Below are 25,812 nucleotides of genomic sequence, written 5' to 3' on the forward strand. Positions count from 1 at the left end.
CTATTTTCAGGAGTTTTGGGAAACGGGGTGATGCAAAAAATTTTTCGATGTGTGTAATAATAAGTGCACTATGCAGTAGCTACAACTATATTACCACGTCACGTTTCCTCATATTATTCTCTTCTTTGTAAGGTTAGAAATTCCAATGTTGCTAATCCATGTGTTGGTCCTGGAGATAGGTTTCGCAGTTCCCATACTACAGATGACCAGTTTCTGACCTTTTTTCACCCTCATTTATTGCAGCACATCACTTGCGCTTTTCGCATTCTGTTGAACGTGTGCGTGTTTACAGTGTGTAGTGTTGCCAACTTCCACTGTGTGTTTACCTTTCGTCTTTCGTGTTTGTTGCGTATGTGTGATTTGATATTTGTTCATTTGCTTGTGTGAATGTGTGTGTGTGTTTGTGTGTGTGTGTGTGTGTGTGTGTGTCTGTGTGTGTGTGTATGTGTGTGTGTGTGTGTGTGTGTACACTGATTAGCCAAAACGTTATCACCACTGCCCACCGCTACACTGGTATCTCTACCGAAAGAGCACATTGCTGGTGGACGCACAAGTGTTTCGGAGTGCACCGTTCATCGTACATTGGTGAACGTGGAGCTGTGCAGCAGACCACCCCTACTGTTCACACGTCGATCCAACGACATTGTCAGTTACGATTGCAGTGGCCACGGGACCATCGGGATACGATCGTCGATCAATGAAAACGTTTCAGCTCTTCGGGTGAATGACACTATTGCTACAGTAAATCAACGGTCGCCTCCACAAACATCATCGAGGTGAACGGCGGCTCAGAACGAGCAGCGCGCCACGGACGCGTGCTGATGGGAGTAGTATTACGCTACTGGAGACATTCTCCTGCACTTGCATGGGATGTGTGTTAGTAATCGAAGACAAGCTGAAAGCTGCGAACCACCTGCGTCCCTTCATGCTTCATGTCTTCCCCGGCGGCGATGTCATCTTTCAGAAGTATAACTGTCCGTGTCCGGGGGCCACGAGCATTGTAGTGAACTCAGCTGATGTCTCGGCGGCCAAATCCGCCTGATGTAAATCCTACGGAACTTATCTGGGTCACTACCAGGCGTCATCAGGGGCTCGTTACTTACGGGCATTACATGACCTGTACGTAGACATCTTATGCCACATACCTCCACAAATCAAGCAACAAACTGTCGGATCTGTGATGGGCAGAATCAGTGATGATTTCATTCCAAAGACAGAGAAACCAGCAATTAAGCAGGTGGTCACAATGTTTTGGCTAATCAGTGTATTTTACATTCGGTGATTTGAGCAGGAGGCTAAGAGTGACAATTCTGGCGAAGTTTAAGATGTGCTCCTGTCGATGACGAATTTACATAAAAGAGCCAGAGTACAACAGCCAGGTAACAAGTTTGTTTGTGTGACCATCCTCTGCAGCAAGCATATAAATACTTGTTTTGCAAATCAAACTGCCTTTTCCTGCTGCTAGTTACTTTATTTATCCCATACGCGTTTCGCCTTTTCCTGTTCTAAGGCATCATCAGTGGGATCTATAACGGTAGTTTTGTTAGTTATAGATTATCAAACAGTTCACTTCGCGATTTTTTCTAAAAAAAGTAATTACTTACGATTTGCTGATCTGCGTTTCCTCATATCTGTTCTGGAGGTCGCACTACAACTTTTATCACTGCCGTATAATCACATCTTTGTGTTCTCGCCTCCCACACACTGTTCACCATGTTTCTCACTCTTTTTTGTAGTTGACTATTGTTCTTTTGTAACTCGATACAACTATTTCATCATACACTGTTTTTCACAACGTAAATATTGCGACTCCATTACGTGTTTCATTTTCTTTGGTTTGTTTACCTATTTGTAGCGAACCTAACTAGGTATATGTTCGAGACTAACTTCTATTTATGATGTTTATACTGTGTGTGTGTATGAGTGAGAGAGAGAGAGGGGGGGATACAGCTGACGAGTGTTTTTTTCTTCTTTTGGGAGGGGGGGTGGGGGTGTACTAGCTGTTAGCAAGTGGTTTAAAACTTTGGTGAAAGCTGATTTGACTTTTCGTTTCAATATTCTGTGGAGGGGTTCACGGATGAGTGAGTGTCAAGATGTTGGGTTCCATTATTATTATATTGGACAGTATTATTATATTAATACTGTTCGCGAACGTTATTCTATTATTTTATCTATTAGTGTAAATAATGAATTACTTGGCATGTGTACTTGGTCATTCGACAGGATTTTCCCCTCTGCTTTGGAATTCTGTATGTGATAATTTTCTTGCATGGTTAGGAGTTGTTTTTTATTGTTGATTCTAATTATTTTCATGTCATCTTCACTAGTGGTTAGTTTGTGTTCATTAGTACACACACACGGTATAAAGATCATAAATATAAGTTAGTCTCGAACATATACTTAGTTAGGTTGGCTACAAATAGGTAAACATACCAAAGAAAATGAAACACGTAATGGAGTCGCAATATTTACGTTGTGAAAAACAGTGTACGACGAAATAGTTGTATCGAGTGACAAAAGAACAATAGTCCACCACCAAAAATAGTGAGAAACATGGTGAATAGTGTGTGGAAGGCGAGAACACAAAGATGTGATTAAATGGCAGTGATAAAAGTGGTAGTGCGACCTCCAGAACAGATATGAGGAAACGCAGTTCAGCAAATCATAAGTAATTACTTTTTTCAAAAAAAAATCGCGAAGTGAACTGTTTAATAATCTATAACTAACAAAACTGTATCGTTATAGATCCCACTGATGATGCCTTAGAACAGGAGAAGGCGAAACGCGTATGGGATAAATAAAGTAACTAGCAGCAGGAAAAGGCAGTTTTATTTACAAAACAAACATCCAGGTAGTTCACAGGGCGTTGCCTTTGTTATAAGATCCACCTGACCAAATGAAACAGCCGCTGCAAAGACAGCGGTCGTGCCTGAAGTGCTACGAGCTGGCCTTTTGCGGCGAAGAGTTTCTCGGGACGCGACCGGGGTTGGGCGCGGCGCAGCACTAAGTGTGCCGAGGTCAAGGGTGTCCGCGGGCGCTGCCGGTTTCACTCTGGATCCATTAATTGGGCGCCGCCGGGCCGGCAGCGGAGAAACTGCTTTCACTCGCCGCGCGGCGCCGCGCATCCAGAGACGCGCAGGTGCCTGCGGGCCGCGAGGCGGAGACCGGGCCGCCGCCCGCAGACGAACGCCGGTATGGCCAATGGAGAGGCAATCGTTCTGCGGCCAGTCACGCATCTCAGAGTTGTCTCTCACGCACTACTGCCATTTCATTGTGACCACATGTCGCTTCCTCTGACGGCGCCGTTCCGCCGCATGCGCCTGTAGCGTGCGCTTCGGGGTTCGCATACAACATTCAGCGTTGATTTTCGTGTCACTTTAGAAACGGTGAAGGTACTACACACGTAGTACACGGGTGACATAAAGCAAACATGACAATTATTACGGCAAGACAAGACAGCGGCAGTTTCCCGAGCATAGACACCGACGGAAAAAAATTCCAACACTTGGAATTAAAGTAGAGCAATGAAATTTGAGGAATTAATTTGTTTGATAAAATGTTTAAGTGATTAACGTTGCAAGATCACAGGTAAATGTAAGCGCGACATAAGCCATGCAGGCCAAGGCAACATGCCGACACTCTCTGCAGTATTTTGAGTTACAACAGTGGTATGTGGGCGAGCGTTATCCAGATGGGAAACCCGCACTCCTATGCTGTTCGTGAATGAGCAGTCAGGTTGCGTGCGATGCCCACGAGATTGATCCTGCTGTCATACGAAATCGCACCCCAGACTATAACTCCATGTGTAGGTCCACTATGTCTAGCACACAGACAGATTGGTTGCAGGCCCTCAACTGGCTCCTTCTAACGAACGTTAGTTACCTTTGAGATCGGACATGGTGAGTTGATGTTAGTCAAGAATGCCTTTAAGGCGACAGGGACACCATCACTAACATTAACGCAGAACCGGCTTTCATCGCGAAACGAAAGACCTCCAGCCTGCCCTCCAATGATATCTCGCTTGACACCACTCAAATCGCAAACGGCAATGGTTTGGGGTTAGTGAGATGCGTGCTACAGGGCGTCTGGCTCGGAATTGTTGTTGAAATAATCGATTTGTAATAATTCGTTTGTCACTGTGGTGCCAACTACTGCTAAAATTTCAGCTGCAGATGCAGTACGATGCGACAGAGCCATCGCTGAACACGATGGTCTTCCACGTTAGTCCATCTACTCGTAGCCCTGTTACACGAGCTCGTTCAAACTCAGTGAGTTGCTGGAAATGGTGTCTTTGTCGTCGTAAAGGCATTCTTGACTAACATCAACTCACCATGTCCGATCTCAAAGGTAACTAAATTTCACGACCGTTACAGCGTGTATTTAAAGCAAACCTAATTTGCATCCTCATTGTCACGCTACTTGCGCCACTCTTACGTGACTGGAGCGAAATTTGAATAGACATCATCTTCCAGACGTAGAAACAGGCCTACCAACTTTCATTTGTGCCGCACTACTTCTTTTTGGTGCTGCGACTTTTTTCCGTCAGTGTATAAGGGGCAGTCAAATGAAATCTCATGTGGCTAAAGCCTCCCGTCGGATAGACCGGTCGCCTGGTGCAAGCCTTTCTAGGTGACGCCACTTCATAATATGACACGAGGATGAAAACAACGCAACACTCAGTCCCCGAGCGGAGAAAATCTCCGACCCAGCCGAGAATCGAACCCGTATGCCTCGCACGGCATTCTGCTACGCTGACCACTCAGCTATGGACGCGGACGTCACTCAAATGGAAACCGAACATCTGCCACAACGGGACCATGGAATGGATCCATTTAAAAGTAATCACCACATGCGTTAAGAACAATTGCTGTTTCTTAGAACGCGGTCGCCCGCTAATGGATCCACAACGGAACCCACTCTTTAACTTCTTCTTCCGACTGAAAGCGACGTCCATGCACGTCTTTCTTCAAGTCGCCAAAGATGTGAAAATCGTACGGTGAAAGAGCCGGCTGTGTGGATGATGTTGCAGTATTTCCCAACCCAACCAGATGCACACTCGCCCTTCAGAAGTCCTGACGAGATAAATGTAAGTCCGGGAGACGACCAGAGAACTGGGAGAATGTGAGAGATGATGTAATCAGGAGATGTATACTTAGGCGGAAAAATTTGCGGAAAAGATGGTGAAGAGGTGTCTGTTTTATGAAGATACCTCATGCCAACAAAACAACTAGTCATTTAATGAGAAAATTAAAAAACCATAACAGCATTTTTAAAAGAAGTCATTAAATACATGTTCTTTCTGAGCACAACGTAAGATAGCATCAAAAACTCGCCATCTCGTAGGAATTTTCTGAGCCAGAAGAGGTTGCAGGACGAACAATCCAATACGAACACATACATCATTCATGCCCAGGAAAGAAGGATACTACATAACCAGAAAATGTGTTGAATGGAGCAAACAAATAGTGGTGATCAAAGAAAAACACGTTGGTGACCTAATCGGAATAAAGAATTACGAATTCGATGTTATCTAACAGTAAAGTAAAGTAAGTAAACCGCTTCGTTTGCCTAGACAATTTGGAGGGAATTGTGTACAAGCCCGTGATATTGTCTGTATATATAACGTGCCATTTTTAGATATCCGTATTGTTGAGAATTTAAAATGGGAAAACAATTTCTAGAACTCCTAAAACAACTCAGGTTAGCCACATTTGCACTTTGAATCATTGCAAATCTTGGGGTGAGACAAATCAGTAACATCTTTTCATATTTTCATTCAATAATGTCCTACGGAATAATGTTCTTCCATAACTCATCTTTGAGGAAGAAAGTTTTCAGAACGTTCCGTAAGAATAATACGCGTACGTAACGCTCTCCCACGACCTTCTTACAGACACTTATGTACGGAGTTAGGGATTTCGGCTATTGATTCACGATATATGTACTCCCTCGCTAAATGTGTTGTAAAGAACCAACTATAGTTCAGAAGGAACGAAGGTGTATATAATTACAACACGAGAAGAAGAAAATAGCATTCATTATTCCACTTCAAGGTTCCCTTAAAGAACAGCAAAGTGTGCACAATACTGCCACCAAAATTATTGAACACTTAATTATATAAATTGGTTGACAGAGAGCATTTGCATTCTTAAAGGCTATCTTAGTCCTATAAAGCAGCTACTAGGTTTGCTGATTTGCGTAAGCCACTGTTCAGCCAAGTAGGTATTCTAACACTATCGTCCCTGTACATATGATCACTAGTGTGATTAAAAGTTACAGCAAGAATGAGTGCAGGTTGTTGAAAATCTCTTTTCTTTCTAATGCATACAAATGTTTCAAACTGGTGTGGGTTGATATCAAAATTCGTCAGATATGAAATTTGCTGTAAGAAAGCTATTAAATATCATTTCTAACGGGATTCACTGAAAAAGAAATGAAAAATTTGCTCCATGATCGTTAAACAGAAAAATAAGTTGGGCAAGATTTTTCCTCATGCCACTGAACAGGAAGGTATGCACCATTCTTCAGCTCCCACATCCACCCAACTTCATGAAACAGAATGAAAGTTGTGTGAACGGTAACGTATGATTTTTTAATATAACATGACAGGCTTCCTTGCTGCACTATCCCTTCATTACAAGGCACATGGGCTGTAGAAAGCATGGCCAACGTGTCCACGAATAGTTTCTAAGGTTTTGAGAAAGAATGGAACTCAATTCGCAGCTTCGTCTCGGAGCTTGATTCTTCTTATAGCGAGACGTCATCCAGTTTTCTTCAATTCTTTGTTTGTACAAAATCGACATGCTACCAGACGTGTCAGCGTAAACTGACTGTAATTAGTAGCCTGTTGCTTCCTGTTTTTATCTAACGTAAAAACGTTAATGTGGAATACTGAAAGTGCTCGTAAGCCTACTACGATTCTTATACTTTTTTTATTCCTGTTTATACGGCTACGAAAGAAACGTTACGTATGTCTCTGATGAAAAATTCAGCACGCCGACAGAACATTGCGAGTTCTCCATTAAGAATGAGCAGAGACAGCGTTTGCCTAGGTTAAAAAAAGATAAGGAAGAACTTGATCCAGACAGCTGGTGAACGTATAGCTCTTTATTAATTAAAAGGAAGCGTATAAAATTGCCGCTTCTTTTTCTGTGGAACATCTGCTTTCTGCATTTCTGAAGCGGTGGACGATTTGCATTTTACAGTGTGTAGAGGGGCAACATTTATTGCCGAATACATTATTATTGTGCACGGTTTTAAAATATGTAAAGCCTTCTGGAACAACGGTAAAATGAAAACGATGAAAACATAGCCTCCGCAATAAAACTGCTGTTTGTTGGCAAGAGCGACGTGTGCCATGTCCCCAGTACAGTCAAAAGACAAAACTGAGAGATTCCCCGCCGGCCGAAGTGGCCGTGCGGTTAAAGGCGCTGCAGTCTGAAACCGCAAGACCGCTACGGTCGCAGGTTCGAATCCTGCCTCGGGCATGGATGTTTGTGATGTCCTTAGGTTAGTTAGGTTTAACTAGTTCTAAGTTCTAGGGGACTAATGACCTCAGCAGTTGAGTCCCATAGTGCTCAGAGCCAACCATTTTTTGAGAGATTCCCTTCCGATACAGATTTACGACACGAGCAGACCCCTATTTGAGCGGCAAGGTCGCGTACTTCGTCTTACAGTTTTCTTCCCAGTCCATACATATTACACAACTCTTTCTCCTTGTTTATTTACTTTTTATTTTTCTCTATTTTCCGCAGGTACACTACCTACCTCACCTTTCTCGCGTCTTTATTGACATGTTCTACTCGTCTGTGATGTCAGAGTTTTCACGAAATTGGAAATTGTAGTGACTGTATTTATGGTTAATCTGTATTATTGCAGGAAAAATTGTGAAGTATGCTGTGTTGCGTTCATACCTACTTCTAAACTCTGTTGGGATTATTACCGTGACAATGTAGGAAAGCCAGCGGTGGTAATGGAAATTTGAATTTTAGCGGATAAGTCTTTGATAGATAAAATTTTAATTTGCAGCCCTCGTACATTACAGAATTTCATGTATTGTGTTTCATTTAAGTTCAGCGACAGGCTTCTGCAGAGAATCAGGCATTAGTTGTGAAAATATTTTATTTACATTCTCAGGTTTTATAGTTTCTTCATTAAGCTTGATTATAATGCTTATTTCATCCGCATAAAGAACTATTTCGAGCTCTTGGATATGTGATGAGAGATAATTTATACAAGGAGTTTCAAAATATTCTCATCAAACACCAAGAGTGGCAGACCACGTCATGGGGAACAATATCGGTTAGAGACAAAACGTTCGCTTCTGATTCTCGGCGACTCCAGACGTCTGTTTATTTTTATTTATTTAATCTAATCTGATTAGGGTCATCAGGCCCTCTAATACTTCTAACCATATTTTCACGCAGATAATAACTTTACTACACCATAATTACATAACAAATAGCCATTTTTAAATTACAAATAGTATTAAAATGATTTGAGTGTCTATAGAGACATTGCGACTAAATAATACTATGAAGTAATAAGGTTAATACAGGCAGTACTTCTACTACCTCTGCTGCTGTCACTAATAATGATAGGAATAATAATAGTAATAATGACAATAATAACAATAATGATAAGAGGCAGATATAAAATTGTTTGTAGGTGTGCGAGATAGATGTTTTCTGATAGAGCGAGATCTGGAGAAAAGAAATTTAAGGAGAATGTACCAGCTAAGAATACTAGGAAATGAACAAGATCTGGCTGAAAGAAGGATGTAGACGGGTAGCGAGTGCGTACAGGGACAACGGTAGTCATTACAGTTGCTTCAGAAGATACGTCATTAACAATCTTCTGAAGCTGAAGGTGTTATTCCGTTCTCTAATGCAATGTGGACGTCATTCCAGAGTCGGGTTCCTAATAACGAGAACCACTTCGAGAAAGTGTATGAAGGATGGAGTGGGGCAGAGGTTTTTGCTCCGATGGGAGCGGATGTTTCTGCTACGTTGTTCAGACAAGATCGTTAAGGTAGAGGAAATATATTATGGACAGTGTACGTTGATAAGACAGTAGAAAAGACAGAGGGTACGGAAATCCCTACGCTTGTCTGCACGCAGTCAGCATAGCTGTGCAGATGATGGTGAAATATAACCAAAGAGTCGAACCTCACAGATGTATCGAACACAGGCATCCATAACCAGTTCCAGGTGCTCTGCACTTTCCTGAGAACGACGTTGCAGGATAACATCGCTGTAATCAATAACTGGAAGGACACTGAGGACACAAAAGTCATGGGAGGCCTCCTAATAATTTGTCGGACCTCCTTTTGCCCGCCGCAATGTAGAAACTGGACGTGGTATGAACTCAAAACCCGTCGGAAGTCCCCTGCAGAAGTAGTGAGCCATGCTGCCTCTATAGCCGTCGACAATTACAGAAGTGTTGCAGGGTTTTGTGCACGAACTGACCTTCTGATTATGTCCCACAAACGGGATTCACGAGGGACGATCTGGGTGGCCAAATCAATCGCTCGAATTATCCAGAATGTTTTTCAAACCAATTGCGAACAGTTGTGGTCCGGTGACATGGTGCATTGTCATCCATAAACACGAAGTGTGGCAGCAAATGGTCTCCTAGTAGCCGGACATAACTATTTCCAGCCAGTGATAGGTTCAGTTGGACCAGAGGACACAGACCACTACTTGTAAACACAGCCCAAACCATTATGGTGCCGCCATCACCTTGCACAGTGCTTTGTTGAGAACCTGGGCCCATGGCTTCTTGGGCTCTGCGCTACACTCGAACTCTACCATCAGCTCTTACCAACTGGAATCGGAATTCTTCTGAGCAGGCCACGGTTTTCCAGTCGTTTAGGGTCCAACCGGTATGATTACAAGCCCAAGAGAGGGGCACCAGGCGACGTCGTGCTGTTGGCAAAGGCACTAACGTCGGTCGTCTGCTGCCATAGCCCAATGACGCTGGATTTTGCCGCACCGTCCTAATGGATACGTTCTTCGTACGTCCAACATTGATTTCTGCGGTTATTTCACGCAGTGTTGCTTGTCTGTTAGCACAGACAACTCTACGAAACGCCGCTGCTTTCAGTCGTTAAGTGAAGGTCGTGGTCCACCTCGTTGTCCGCAGTGAGAGGTAATGCCTGACATGTGGTATTCTCGGCACACTCTTGACAGTGTTGATCTCGAAAATTGAATTCCCTAACGATTTCGGAAATGGAACGTCCCAAACGTCTAGTCCTACAACCATTCCACGCTAAAATTCTGTCACTTCCCGTCGAGCTGCCATAATCACGTCGCAGTCCGCGGCTCGTGGTCTTGCGGTAGCGTTCTCGCTTCACGCGCACGGGGTCCCGGGTTCGATTCCCGGCGGGGTCAGGGATTTTCTCTGCCTCTGGATGACTGTGTGTTGTGTGTCTTTCATCATCTTTTCATCCTCATTCACTCGCAAGTTGCCGTAGTGGCGTTAAAGAACTTGTGGAGCGGCGGCCGAACCGCCCCGCGAGGGATATCCCGGCCACCAATACCATACGCTCATTATGATCATTATCACGTCGCAAATGTTTTTACTTCAGTCACCTTAGTTCAAATGACAGCTCCATAAGTGTACTGCTCTTTCAATACATTGTGTACGCGATACTACCACCATCTTTATATGAGCGTATCACTATCACCTTAGAGTATAAGGGTTTGTATGAGCACAAGGGTTTTTTTTTTCCCAGATCAGGTGAGAAGACTATGCCTTCATGTATATTCCTTCTTCCTCATTACAGTTACGTGCTCAATCCAATTTAGATTTCCATCTATTACTACTCGTTATGCACTTGAGAGGCGGCTTGATGTATACTACTTACCCTAGTAAACTGATAGAGTGATTTTCGCTCAAAAAAATGGCTCTCAGCACTACGCGACTTAACTTCTGAGGTCATAAGTCGCCTAGAACTTAGAACTAGTTAAACCTAACTAACCTAAGGACATCACACACGTCCATGCCCGAGGCAGGATTCGAACCTGCGACCGTAGCGGTCGCTCGGCTCCGATTTTCGCTCAAGAAGAAAACTTTAAGAATAACACTTCTAAGTGGAGTAAGATGTTGTAGAAGAGAATCGGGAACTTTAATTTTTCTCAGTTGGCCCCTTTGACGTGCAGCAGATGACTTGATTACAGGCAGCACATATTGCATTTCCAGCCGGTCGGGGTGACCGAGCGGTTCTAGGCGCTACAGTCTGGAGCCGCGCGACCGCTACGGTCGCAGGTTCGAATCCTGCCTCGGGTATGGATGTGTGTGATGTTCTTAGGTTAGTTAGGTTTAAGTAGTTATAAGTTCTATGGGACTGATGACCTCAGAAGTTAAGTCCCATAGTGCTCAGAGCCATTTGAACCAGCATTCGCACGCAACAGAGAGCGTACACACTGACGCCTCTCGAGGGGGGGGGGGCTGAATCCTCCCGCGGTCAGAAAAATGGTACCGAATCCTCCGAAGCCCGCAAGGGTCTGAAAAACAGTGGGACCGAATCCTCACTTTTGAAGCAGGTAGAAGTTCTAAACGATATGAATACTCCAAGCAGGCAAAGGAAAGCATATGAAGTTACAGTAGAAGATGTAAAAATTTTTCGCGTGTATTGTATGTTTAAAAGTTTTATCCTTTATCTTATCGAGATAAAGTCCAGCCGGCACAGCGCCAGCGACTAAATTCCGCTCAAGGTCACGCGCAAAGCGTGCATAAGTGAATCAATATTTTTTTTTTAAACATGAGAGGGGTAGGGGAAGGAGATAAGGAACATGGCAGAGATAATTATATTATTGTCTATAATACAACATACAATGTGTCAATTTGGGAGGTTTATGTCCTGTTACCTGCTTACCTACCTGGTTTCGGGAGGAATCGGGGCTGCGCCCCTCAGGGACAGAACCAATAATGAAAGACGCCGAGCGCCACTATGAAGCGTCAGCGAAAGTTTTGTACCTAACAAAAATTGTTCTCCATGACGTGATCTACCACTCCTAGACGTTTAATGCAGAATCAAAAAAAAAAAATAAAATAAAATAAAATAAAAAAAATAAAAAAACTACTACTAACACGAGTAGAAGCGGATCCAGTATCGATACCTGTGTTTCTTAATGCGTCATGTTACAGTTTCTCCATTAAGCTCGTTGTCCACAGGTGCGCAAGAGCTGCGCGGAGATCGAGCGCAACGACTCCGGCGTCGGCAGCGAGACGAGCAAGAGCAGCCGCAGCAGGTGGCAGTCGGGCGGCGCGGGCTGCGGAGGCGGCGGGGGCGGAGCGGCTATGGGCGACCAGGACCAGCTGCAGTGCGAAGACTGCGACCAGCGCGTCGACACGCACGTCACCGACAGGTGCGACCAGCAGCGGCGCGGCGGCGCAACTTCAGAGGCGGGATCATCGTCCTTGTTGGCTGCGTTGACCCGCCTCCAAACACATGGCGATATGCGCTTATCCCTGACTCATTAGAGGATTTCAAATGACAAACTTTTTAATTGCAAAGGTATTTTATATATTAACTAGCTCTTTCACCTAAGCTTCGACCACATATGCATTCAACACATATATTCAACACACCCCCTCTTCCCTTTCGCTGTGTCCACGTCTTTCTCCCATTTCTACAGAACCACGTATGCTGACGACATGCATATTGAATGCACCTCCTCCCCCTCTATGTGCTCACCTCTTCCTCCCTCTGTCTATCCACTTCACCCTCTCACCTCTATCTATCTCCTCCTTCCAACTCTCTCTGTTTCTTCATCTCCTCCTTCCCCACTCTGTCAATTTCCTCCACCCCCTATCTCTAACCATATCTTCCTCCCCTTCCCTCTAACCATATCCTCCTCCCCCTCTGTCTTTCCCCTTCCCCCTCTTCCTTTTAGACCTGCCCACTACACCTTGCACCTGCCTCAAGCATCTGCCCCTCCTTCCCCATATCTGCCCATTTCCTGCTCCCTTTGCTCTGTCCTTCCCCCTCCTCTATCCATCTCAACCTTTCCTCATCCAAGCTCACTGGCACGTGTAACCCCTTCAATACAGTCTAACAACGCAGGTTGATACTACTCCAACAACACACCTCTAATGCAGGACAGGGTACACACCATGGGCTTAAAAGCGATCTATTTGCCCCTGATGTACAGGCTGCCTCACAAAGCAGGTAGACGAAACAGAGACAGACTACTCCAATAATACACCTATCATGCAGGGCAGCCAACATGTGAGGCCCAGAAAAATATTCTTTGCCTTTGACGTGCTGACCACCCTGCAAAGTAGGTTGATTTGGCAGACCGATATTGTTCCTCCATAATATACCTGTCATGCATGGTAGTCTTCAGGCCAGTCTTTTGAAAAAAAAACACGTTTTGTGTCCATAACTGCACTCCTCTTGGAGCCAGGACATTACAAATTCCACAGTGATGATTCTTCTGAGCCATACTGTGTCTGTACCTGATTTGGTTGAAATTGATCCAGGGGTTTGGGAGGAAATCCTAGACGTGCACATACAGACACATGCACTCTGCTTTGTAACCTCTCACGACACCATTATCTATAGGGAAACTGCAATATCAGAATGTAGCGAAATGTGGTAAGACCTGTAGAGGATCAATGATTGGTGCAGAGAGTGGCAGCTAACCCTGACTATAAATAAATATAACGTATTACGCACAGACAGGCGAAGAGATCCATCACCATTCGATTACACAATTGGCGAGAAATCGATAGTTAAAGTAACGACTGTGAAATTCCTAGTTAGCGACCTAAAGCGTAATATCCACATAAAACAAATGGTAGAAAGCGCAGCTGACATTGATTCGGAGAATCTTAAGGAAATGTAATTCGTCCAGGGAAGAAGTGACTTAACAAAACACCCGTTCAACTAGTTCTTGAGTGTTGGTGATCAGTCCTCTGGAACCCTTACTAAGTAGGGTTAATAGAAGAGACAGAGAAGATACAGTGAATAGCAGCACATTTCGTCACGGGATCGTCTACTCAGTGCAAGAATTTTAACGCCAATGCAGTGGCTTACATTACAAGCGTCTCGTACATCACAAAGGTTTTCGGCTGAAATTTGGAGAGCGTGCGTGCCAAGAAGATTCTGGGAACACATAACATACTCCCACTTACATCTCGCGTAATTGTCAATAAATATAAAATAAGAGGAATTACATCTCATAAGGAGTTTTTTCGATAATCATTCTTCCCACACGACTTTCGTAAAAACAGTCCTGCCAGACGTACTCTCCACCAAACACGCTAATGTGGCTTTCAGAGTACGGATATAGCTGTAGAGACATCACGTTAATACCATGTAAAGACACCTCTAGCGTCAATTCGACGAGTAAGTGTGTCCACAAGTTTCTTTAGGTAGGCTGATTCCTACTTTTCACCCGCTGTCTAAGAACAGTCTAACAAAGAGACCGCATAGCAACCGGATTTTTTTTAATTTTTTAAATTATAGTATTTGAAGTTCAGGACTCAAATGTCGATCAACCAAAGCACTTCAATGCAATTTTTAAAATTCTCAATAAAATCGACTTTGAAATTTTCGGGGCGTCGTTAATTCAGTGCATCATGGCGGATGTTTGTTGACGGGCCACATGGCTCCTCTTCAGTGGCCGTGCGCCACGATCAGTTAAAACACACTTTCGTCCTCGTTATTACCTAGCGGATGATGTTTTTTCACTTTCCCTGTATGCAGTACAAATATTCACTACGGTGTCTCTTGAAATACCAAACACTTCGACTGCCTTGGTTACGCAAGCAGCAACCATACGAGCACCAACAGTTTGCCCACGTTCTAATTCTCTTATCTCCGACATAATGCACTCGCAATTACACAGGACACTGTTCTGCCCGCGACTGACACGTGTGAAGTATTGTGGAGATTGCATAGGTGCCGTTTGTGGTCAAATACAACGGCGTATCTTGGCCAGCTATTTGTGATCGCATCAGCAACAGGTAGCACGCTCACTAAGACGGCAAGGAAGCAGGCAGACTTAGCGACGACTGCGAGAGTGGTTAGGTACGACGCAGTGTAGCAATTACGCAGATTGCAATCTATTTTATGTGGCGGGATTAATTCCTGGACAATGGCGGAGCTGGCGAATCTGATGTGGTAGCGCTCTGGAGTAAATGCGTTCCGGCTCAAGCTGATGAACAAACAACAATAGTAAATACATCGAGAAAGCAACAGGCTCGTGTGCGTAAAGCACCCATCAGAAAAATAAACAATTGAGCCGGCAGGATGCCAGTTACTCATCGGATTATATGTTTTTCGCTCGCGCCGAAAGAGTGGCGAGCTAACACGGGCTTCTAACACAGATGTCGGCATTTTCGTATCAGACTGCGACAACCTTCCGTGTGACGCGCTCCGAGAATGATGAAACACATACTTCGACAATCCCAATACATGATAACTTTCAATAAAGTACAAAAATATTCCGGCTTGCAAACTGCAATAAAAATTCTTACAAATTTCAAGTATTAAACCACGTGACATCTACGCAGTTTTTATTGGCTTCCGCTACGTACCCATACAGCCATCTCAACTCTGGCTATAGGATTCTACAGTTTGTTTTGACAATGCAAAGTATACATTAATTTAACTAGTTAAGTTCGTGAATACGAAGTTAAATAGGGTTAGCAAAGGACACATTCCGACATAAAACAAATTTTACGTCCACAGTATACCGAAACGAGCAAGCAAGACGAAAACGTTACACAAGATACAAAGAGGTAATAGCTATAAAAATCCTACTGGTACCACAGTAAAAAAATGGGAAAACGCGTTTAGTGCGGTACATATGTGGGATATTCCCAATTCATTCCTTATTAATGATGACGCGTCGAAATTAACAATAAAAACCTCTACGGCGTTTCCAGTCTCACACTAGGCACTTAGCATGCTTTGGGAAGTGGTTCCTTTGACTAAAATTTGACGTCCTATCACAAGCATTGTTGTCAGGCCCACATTTTCACTCTCCTCCGAGGCAAAAAACTTGTTAGAAAACTATTCTTTTCAGTAGTTCTAGATGTTTAATATGCACAATACTTCATTATAAACCCTTCTGTGCTTCTTCAGATGCTGCTTCCTATTTCAAGAACAATTCATTGTGGCTGGTTTGATACAGAACTGCGTTGCGCATTATAGCTGCAGTAAAAGTTGTTGTTTCAGATGAATAGCTAACAAATCGGTATGCTTGTGACAGCATGCGTTACTAATATGTTTCAAAACATCGTGCGTAAGAACGGGATTTTTCCGGGACTTATACCTCAGGTCCTACGGTGTTAGCGACAGAAAGGTAGTTTTGGAGAGCCGTTGGGCTAGGGATCATTTCTATACTCAATAGGATTGTCTTATTGCAACTATCCTACAGTACAGGGACAAAGTTTAAATGTTACACACTTCCTCTAGCTTAGGCAATTGGAGCAAAACGGTTGGTTCCTTCTGCGTTTGAAGTGGTATCCGGTGCGCCTTAAGCGGCTTATTATTTAAAAAAAAAAAAAAAAGAAAAAGCCTGTTTTTCACCATTTTTTGCCGTCAGCAGCGGATATCTAAATAAGTAACTGCAACAATTTACTCAAATTTATCTAAATGTGCCAGCTTTCCATTTTCAAAAATCTTTATCCGTTATCGAGAAACAACCCAAAAACATGGATTTTTGGGTACCAAAACTGAACAGCGGATTCGGAAGACGGATGTGAACAGCAAATGGCTGAAGCTTTTATGATTTATTCCTAAGATCTCGATCTCGAATAGCCTTGAAAATTGTATTCATATGCAGTTTCAGGGAGAACATAAGGGAACAATTGACAGGAATGGGGGAAAGAAATACAGTAGAAGAAGAATGGGTAGCTTTGAGGGATGATGTAGTGAAGACAGCAGAGGATCAAGTAGGTAAAAAGACGAGGGCTAATAGAAATCCTTGGGTAACAGAAGATATGTTGAATTTAATTGATGAAAGGAGAAAATATGAAAATGCAGTAAATGAAGCAGGCAAAAAGGAATACAAACGTCTCAAAAATGAGATCGACAGGAAGTGCAAAATGGCTAAGCAGGCATGGCTAGAGGACAAATGTAAAGATGTAGCGGCTTATCTCACTAGGGGTAAGATAGATACTGCCTACAGGAAGATTAAAGAGACCTTTGGAGATAAGAGAACCACTTGCATGAACATCAAGAGCTCAGATGGAAACCCAGTTTAAAGCAAAGAAGGGAAAGCAGAAAGGTGGAAGGAGTATATAGAAGGTCTATACAAGGGCGATGTACTTGAGGACAATATTATGGAAATGGAAGAGGATGTAGATGAAGATGAAATGGGAGATACGATACTGCGTGAAGAGTTTGACAGAGCACTGAAAGACCTGAGTCGAAACAAGGCCCCGGGAGTAGACAACATTCCATTGGAACTACTGACGGCCTTGGGAGAGCCAGTCCTGACAAAACTCTACCATCTGGTGAGCAAGATGTATGTAACAGGCGAAATACCCTCAGATTTCAAGAAGAATATAATAATCCCAATCCCAAAGAAAGAAGGTGTTGACAGATGTTAAAATTACCGAACTACCAGTTTAATAAGTCACAGCTGCAAAATACTAACGCGAATTCTTTACAGAAGAATGGAAAAACTAGTAGAAGCCTACCTCGGGGAAGATCAGTTTGGATTCCGTAGAAATGTTGGAACACGTGAGGCAATACTGGCCCTACGACTTACCTTAGAAGCTAGATTAAGGAAGGGCAAACCTACGTTTCTAGCATTTGTAGCCTTAGAGAAAGCTTTTGACAATGTTGACTGGAATACTCTCTTTCAAATTCTGAAGATGGCAGGGGGTAAAATACAGGGAGCGAAAGGCTATTTACAATTTGTACAGAAAACAGATGGCAGTTATAAGAATCGAGGGACATGAAAGGGAAGCAGTGGTTGGGAAGGGAGCGAGACAGGGCTGTAGCCTCTCCCCGATGTTATTCAATCTGTATATTGAGCAAGCAGTGAAGGAAACAAAAGAAGAATTCGGAGTAGGTATTAAAATCCACGGAGCAAAATTAAAAACTTTGAGGTTCGCCGATGACATTGTAATTCTGTCAGAGACGGCAAAGGACTTGGAAGAGCAGTTGAACGGAATGGATAGTGTCTTGAAAGGAGGATATAAGATGAACATCAACGAAAGTAAAACGAGGATAATGGAATGTAGTCGAATTAAGTCGAGTGATGCTGAGGGAATTAGATTGTGAAATGAGACACTTAAAGTAGTAAAGGAGTTTTGCTATTTGGGGAGCAAAATAACTGATGATGGTCGAAGTAGAGAGGATATAAAATGTAGACTGGCAATGGTAAGGAAAGCGTTTCTGAAGAAGAGAAATTTGTTAACATCGAGTATAGATTTACATGTCAGGAAGTCATTTCTGAAAGTATTTGTATGGAGTGTAGCCATGTATGGAAGTGAAACATGGACGATAAATAGTTTGGACAAGAAGAGAATAGAAGCTTTTGAAATGTGGTGCTACAGAAGAATGCTGAAGATTAGCTGGGTAGATCACATAACTAATGAGGAAGTGTTGAATAGGATTGGGGAGAAGAGAAGTTTGTGGCACAACTTGACTAGGAGAAGGGACCGGTTGGTAGGACATGTTCTGAGGCATCAAGGGATCACCAATTTAGTATTGGAGGGCAGCGTGGAGGGTAAAAATCGCACAGGATAGAGTAGCATGGAGAGCTCCATGAAACCAGTCTCAGGACTCTAGACATCAACAACATCTTTATCCGTTTGCGAGATGCAGGGGTTCAAAGTTACGCAACTTGTGCACGTAAAATACGCGCGTAAAATCCGAGCCGAGGTGAAAGCGTAGTTTTTAAAGTGACGTATCACGGGCAAATATGCTGTAAAGTGTCTCCGTTAACATCATAAGGGCTCTGGGAACCCCGCCGGCCGCGGTGGTCTAGCGGTTCTAGGCGCTCAGTCCGGAGCCGCGCGACTGCTACGGTCGCAGGTTCGAATCCTGCCTCTGGCATGGATGTGTGTGATGTCCTTAGGTTACTTAGGTTTAAGTAGTTCTAAGTTCTAGGGGACTTATGACCTCAGCAGTTGAGTCCCATAGTGCTCAGAGCCATCTGGGAACCCCTTGTTGTAGTACTGAAGCACATGCAAAATTTTTGTGCACGTTAAGTCCTGTCCGAGGTGTAAAATTATATAGTACTGCGTTATTTCGATTTCACAGAGGTAAACTACCAAAATTTTACTGACCCACAAAGTTCTTTTCACATGAGTGATACGCCCCACTGTGACAGTGAAAAGAAGTGGACCAGTGGAAAAATGCACACATCAGAGCACAAAGAACGCGAATATGCTCCTGTTTAAAAGAGTGGCCGACAAGTGAGATATCAGCTGTCTCATTCTGCCTTCCTCAGCAACATTAACAATTTTCCCAAAAAATTTAGCCTGCGAACGTATTCACGCTTTTTATGCTGTGAGAGACAGAGTCAATAATAATGGGAAGGAGACGGAAAAGTGATAAATAATGGAAGGTGATTGTAGTATAGAAAGAGCGAAGGGGACAGTGACAGTTTAATAGAAAGAGAGGGACACAGTGACAGAACAGTGCTAGGAGAAGAGTGAACGAGACAGTGTCAGTGGGAGAGGAATAAAGAGAAGGAAAATGTGGAAGTGAATAAGAGCTAGTTGTAATGAGAGGCAGGGTCTACGACAATGACAACGATAAAGATAGAGATGACGACTGTCAGAAGAGACAGCAGCAGTGGGAAGGAATGAATTAGATAATAGCAGTGAAACAGGGCAAGAGGAAGAGAGTGATGGTGAGAGAAGACAGTAGTAGTAGGACAGAATGAAGGAGACTCCGCCAGTTACACAGACACAAAGAGACACTGACAATGAGTTACGCTGAATGAGTGAGTGAAAATCGGCAAGTGGGAGTGGGTGAATATGAACGACTTACAAACGATGGACTAATGGGTATGAGCGAATTACAGTTAGGGGAGGAGCTTATGAAAGTGAGAGGTGAGTTGCGTGCTACAAAAAAAAGAGCCGAATATATTCACACGCAAAAATTTATGGGAAGATTTTTAAAAGTATTGAGAATGTAGAATGAGGCAGCTGTCACCCCACTTTTCAGTAAGAGTCTTTTAAATGAGAAGGAGGAGATTAGTCTTTCTGGTGCTCCAATAGGAGCATTTTTTCACTGTTAGTTAATCCGCCATCTTCTGTAACTTTTTTGTGACAGTGAGGTACCAGACTCTTTCTGTATGGATAATTTGTTAAGCCAGATACCACAAGCATCTTCACTGTCGCCTGAGCTCCCTCGAAAATTGTTGGATTGAGCAGGCACGCACTGAAAATGGTTTGCTCGTTATCGAGAGCTCCAGTGGCGCGTTACGGAGCCCCTTAAGGCTGGAAAGAAATCCTATATGTACTCGGCATGTCAGCCGGGGGGAGGGGGGGGGGGATGGGGAGAGGGTGGAGAGGTTCATCCGAGATTTGGAAGAGTCCCTGCCTGTGGCTGTCAAGCGTGCAGGGTACAGTCGTCTGCAAGTTGTAGCTCCAGTCGGCACCAGTGACTGGTCGCTTGAGGCCATCCTAAATTCCTAAGGGCAGCTGGTGCGAGTGTGAACCCTGCTGTCCTCACTCGCAGGGTGCAAGCTGTAACTAGGAATCCGATATATCTATATTTAAAAACATATCATTATCGGCCTCGATACATCGAAAAAAGTTACCGATGTATCGCCGGGGAATATATCGATGTAACGACAAAAAAAAAAAAAAAAGAGAGAGAGAATCGGCTGCACATTGTAAATACTGTATGCTGCCAGTTTTAAAGCTGTATATTTAAGTATTAATTCACTATTAGATACTCTCACATCAACAAGCTAGCAGCCTTCTTATCCCCTTCAGAGCAAGAACTGAAAGGAAAACGATGCACATTCATGCTTGGCGGTACCCGCTTTGCTAACAGTGGTAACTTCATGTAAGTGGCACAATAAAAGGTGTCCGATGGGTCCGTCGTTCGGTTTCGTCAAATATCGGATTTTTCTGGAACACTTCAAGTCGACTTCCCCTATTTTTTCACTTCTACAAACGCCAAGGAACTAGTAGTCGTAGTGCCGAAATTGCGTCGTGAAGTTGAAAGTTGCAGTTCCTATTGGTAACGCCGAGCGCCGATTGCGTCAACATTTCTCTCAGATGCCCACCACAAAAACCAATCTTCTCATTTAGATTTTTGTTCATCAGTTTCAGCAACCGTTTTTGAAGAATGTCGATGTGAAGAAATAGCACAGCATTTGCGTTAAAATTGTTTTTTAACGCAACTAATGTGCTATTTCTGCACATCGGATATGTCGTTATTGCATTCACACCGGCACCCACCCCCTTCCCCCCCGCCCCAGTTCCTGTGCAATCGGACTACTTCCTTGTGCCTTTTATACTTGCTTCACACGGTCAAAGAGAAAGACTAGACGTGAGGAAAACTCAAAAAATAGTAAGACTCCTTCACATAGTGAAAGTAAAATTATGTTCTACTACAATTTCAAAAAAGCACTCCGTCTCCAGGCCACGAGTGGCCTATCGAGACCATCCGACCGCCATGTCATCCTCAGTGGAGGATGCGGATAGAAGGGGCGTGGGGTCAGCACACCGCTCTCCCGGTCGTTATGATGGTATTCTTGACCGAAGCCGCTACTATTCGGTCGAGTAACTCCTCAATTGGCATCACGAGGCCGAGTGCACCCCGAAAAATGGCGTGGCGGCCTGGATGGTCAGCCATCCAAGTGCCGACCACGCCCGACAGCGCTAAACTTCGGTGATCTCACGGGAACCGGTGTATCCACTGCGGCAAGGCCGTTGCCCATACAATTTCAATAGAACAGCCGCAAATATTTACGGAAAATTGCGAAAAAATGTAATATAAAATAAAAGTAACAGCACTCGATATTGCCATTTCAGTATCATCATATCGACATATCGGTGAAAAATAAATAGTCGATATATACCGATAACATTTTGAAAAATATCGATATTTTCTTAGAACAGCCCTAGCTGTAACACAACAGCCTATTATAAATGGAAGAGACACTTTATTCAATCACGAACACGCGACTGCGAACGCACAGGCGGTGGTCGCGTGTTTGATCGAATCATATACGTGTTGACAGCTAAAATCAGCTTGACAGGAGCACGTAGAGAGCCAGTTTTAGGCTATGCTGCACAGATAGGGTTTTTTCCGTAGTTCCACCGGCTAAATTGACCTTGTGACCGGGAAAACCCGTCCATTGGGCAGCATAATGGCTGCTCCTTTCTCTTGGGCGCTTTTGGTGTCCAGTGCAAAATTAAAACTTACCCCAAAATTAATAAATATTGAACCTCGTGCATCACTGAAGAGTCAGTAGGCTTATTTGAAGTGGAAAGGAGAGACGATTACGCGTGTAAAGACGTGCCTTCGGTATCCGCATTAATTTATAAGTTATTGTAAGTTAAATGTTATAAATAATTCCTGAACTTTAAAACTGAATATCTCGGCAACGCATCATGCCATTACAACAAATGAGGGGGACTATGTATACGTCTCGTAGAACTGTGTCGGACTGTGATAGTAGATTTACTTAAATTATTCACATAATTAAATGAGAGGTCGACAAGTGAATTTCAAATTAAAAACAGATTTTCTTACTAAATAAATAGAGAAACATTATAAGTAGGGCAGTACTGTAAACTTTAGATAGATAAGAAATTATTTAATGTATAATTTAAATTGTTTGTTAATATTTACACTTATAAGTCCGAAAACGGAGGAAAATCATATAAATTATTGTTTCTAAATAAGCTACTACAGATAAAAGAAAACTAATAACAGCATAATATTTCTCGGAAAATTTCCGTTTGATCTGATGTATCATATGTGTACAAAATGTTAAAATTACGAATTTAAGCAATTTTGAAGTTCAGTACATTATATGACTTCAGTGGTGCTTGAGCGAGGTTTATATGAATGTGTGGTATCTGTCTTTTGAACAGACACCACGCAGAATCAGCAGCTTTTATTTACATTTATGATAGAGGTTTCTTGAGCGAACAAAGGCATTTTGGTGGGGAGTAGAACATTGGTGTGACCGATTCTTGATTACTGCTTGAGTGTTTGAGATCCACATGAGGTCCGATTAAAGGAAGACCTCGAAGCAGTGCAGAGGCGTGCTGCTAGATTTGTTACCGTTAGGTTAGATCAACATACTAGTATTTCGGAGATGCTTCGTGGACTAAAATGGGAATCCCTGGAGGACATATGACATTTTCTTTGCGGGGCACTATTGAGGAAATTTAGAGAACCGGCACATGAGGCCGCCAAGGTGCATTTTCAGTAGGGAGCACAAAAACAAAGATGAGATGAAGGGAATCTAGGACTCGTACGGAGGTTTGTAAACAGTAGTTTTTCCCTCGATCCATTTGCAAGAGGAACGGGAAAGGAAATGGCCAGCAGTGATACAAAATATCCTCCGCCAGGCACGTATGGTGGCTTGCGGAGTATGCATGTAGATGTAGATGCAGAGAACCAAATACACACATCAAAAAAGCTTTCCACCAGCTCAGTTCCGAGAGTTCCGGAACCTGTACAGAAAATTAGAATACAGATCAACATAAACATCATTTCCGCCCTTCTTATTGCTCATGAAAACCACACATTCCATGTTGCACCATACAGGGAGACCAGAAGTGGTGGTCCAGATTGCTGTACACACCAGTACCTCTAATACCCAGTAGCACGTCCTCTTGGAATGATGCGTGCCTGAATTCATCGTGGTATACTATCCACAAGTTCATCGAGGCACTGTTGGTCCAGATTGTCCCACTCCTCAACGGCGTTTCGACGTAGATCCCTCAGAGTGGTTCGTGTGCCCCGTCGTTGATAAACAGCCCTTTTCAATCAATTCCAGGCATGTTCGATAGGGTTCATGTCTGGAAAACATGCTTGCCACTCTAGGCGAGCAATGTCGTAATCCTGAAAGAAGTCACTCACAAGATGTGTACGATGGGGGCGCGAATTGTTGTCCATGAAGACGATACAGATGCACTATCGGTCGGAGTATGGCACTCACGTATCGTACAGCCGTTAGGCGCCTTCTATGACCACCAGCGGCGTACGTCGGCGCCACATAACGGCACCCCAAAACAGCAGGGAACCGCCACCTTGCTGCACTAGCTGGACAGTGTGTCTAAGGCGTTCATCCTGACCGGGTTGCCTCCAAACACGTCTCCGACGATTGTCTGGTTGAGGGCATATACGACACTCATCGGTGAAGAGAACGTGATGCCAATCCTGAGCGGTCCATTTGGCATGTTGTTGAGCCCATCTGTCCTGCGCTGCGTGGTGTCGTGGTTGCAAAGATGTGCCTCGCAATGGACGTCGGGAGTGAAGTTGCGCATCATGCAGCCTATTGCGCACGGTTTGCGTCATAACACGACATCCTGTGGCTGCACGAAAAGCGTTATTCAACAAGGTGGCGTTGCTGTCACCATTCCTCCGAGCCATAATCCGTAGGTAGAGGTCATCCACTGCAATAGTAGCCCTTGGACGGCCTGAATGAGGCATTTCATCGACAGTTGCAGTCTCTCTGTATTTCCTCTATGTCCGAACAACTCCGAGACGCCTGGACACTTCCCTTATTGAGAGCCCTTCCTGGCATAAAGTAACAATGCGAACGCAATCGAACCGATGTATTGACCGTCTAGGCTTGGTTGAACTAAAGACAACACGAGCCGTGAACCTCTTTCCTGGTGGAATGACTGGAACTGATCGGATGTCGGAACCCCTCCGTCTAATAGGCGCTGCTCATGCATGGTTGTTTACATCTTTGGGCGGGTTTAGTGACGTCTCTAAACAAAGGGACTGTGTCTGTGATACAATATCCACAGTCAACGTCTATCTTCAGGTCTTCTGGCACAGGCACACATTGATTCTTGCTTCCCACTGTTAAAGAGCATTTAGGGGATGATGATTGCATCTTTCAGCACGATCGAGCACCTCTTCATATTGCACGGCTTGTGGCGGAGCGGTTGGTTACACGACAGTTACATCCATGTCGTGGACTGGCCTGCACAGAGTCTGACCTGAATCCTATACAACATCTTTGGAATGTCTTGGAACACCGGCTTCGTGCCAGGCCTCACCGACCGGCATCGATACTTCTCCTCCATGCAGCACTCCGTGAAGAATGGGCTGCCATTCCCCAAGAAACCTTCCAGCACCTGACTGAACGTATTCCTGCGGCAGTGGAAGCTGTCATCAAGGCTAAGGATGGGCCAACACCATACTGAACACAGCATTACCGATGGAGGGCGCCACGAACTTTTAAGTCATTTTCAGCCAGATGTCCGGATACTTTTGATCACATAGTGTATCTAACTATCTAAGAGCGCTATCTAATAGGCGCTGCTCATGCATGGTTGTTTACATCTTTGGGCGGGTTTAGTGACGTCTCTAAACAAAGGGACTGTGTCTGTGATACAACATCCACAGTCAACGTCTATCTTCAAGAAGTGCAAGCCCCCTCCATGAAAAATACGACCACTCCGTAACACCACCGTCTCCGAATTTTAGTATTGGCACTACACATGTTGTCAGATGACGTTCATCGGGCATTCGCCATACCCACACCCTGCCATCGGATCGCCACTCCATACAACGTTTTTCCATTGTTCAATCGTCCATTGTTTACGCTCCTTACACCAAGCGAGGCGTCGTTTGCCATTTACCGGTGTTCAAATGGTTCAAATGGCTCTGAGCACTATGGGACT

The 25,812-nt window shown here is 43.9% G+C and overlaps 1 protein-coding gene across 1 annotated transcript in view; it reads left to right on the forward strand.

The window, feature by feature from the left end:
• The window catches only part of LOC126252810 (uncharacterized), a 133,828-nt gene that overhangs the window by 55,158 nt on the left and 52,858 nt on the right, over positions 1 to 25,812 (forward strand). The window contains exon 6 of the mRNA XM_049953750.1: positions 12,178 to 12,371. Within this exon, the coding sequence (XP_049809707.1) occupies positions 12,178 to 12,371 (194 nt within the window). The remainder of the gene's footprint in view (positions 1 to 12,177; positions 12,372 to 25,812) is intronic.

This window comes from Schistocerca nitens, chromosome 4, assembly GCF_023898315.1.
Source record: "Schistocerca nitens isolate TAMUIC-IGC-003100 chromosome 4, iqSchNite1.1, whole genome shotgun sequence".
Lineage (NCBI taxonomy): Eukaryota > Metazoa > Arthropoda > Insecta > Orthoptera > Acrididae > Schistocerca > Schistocerca nitens.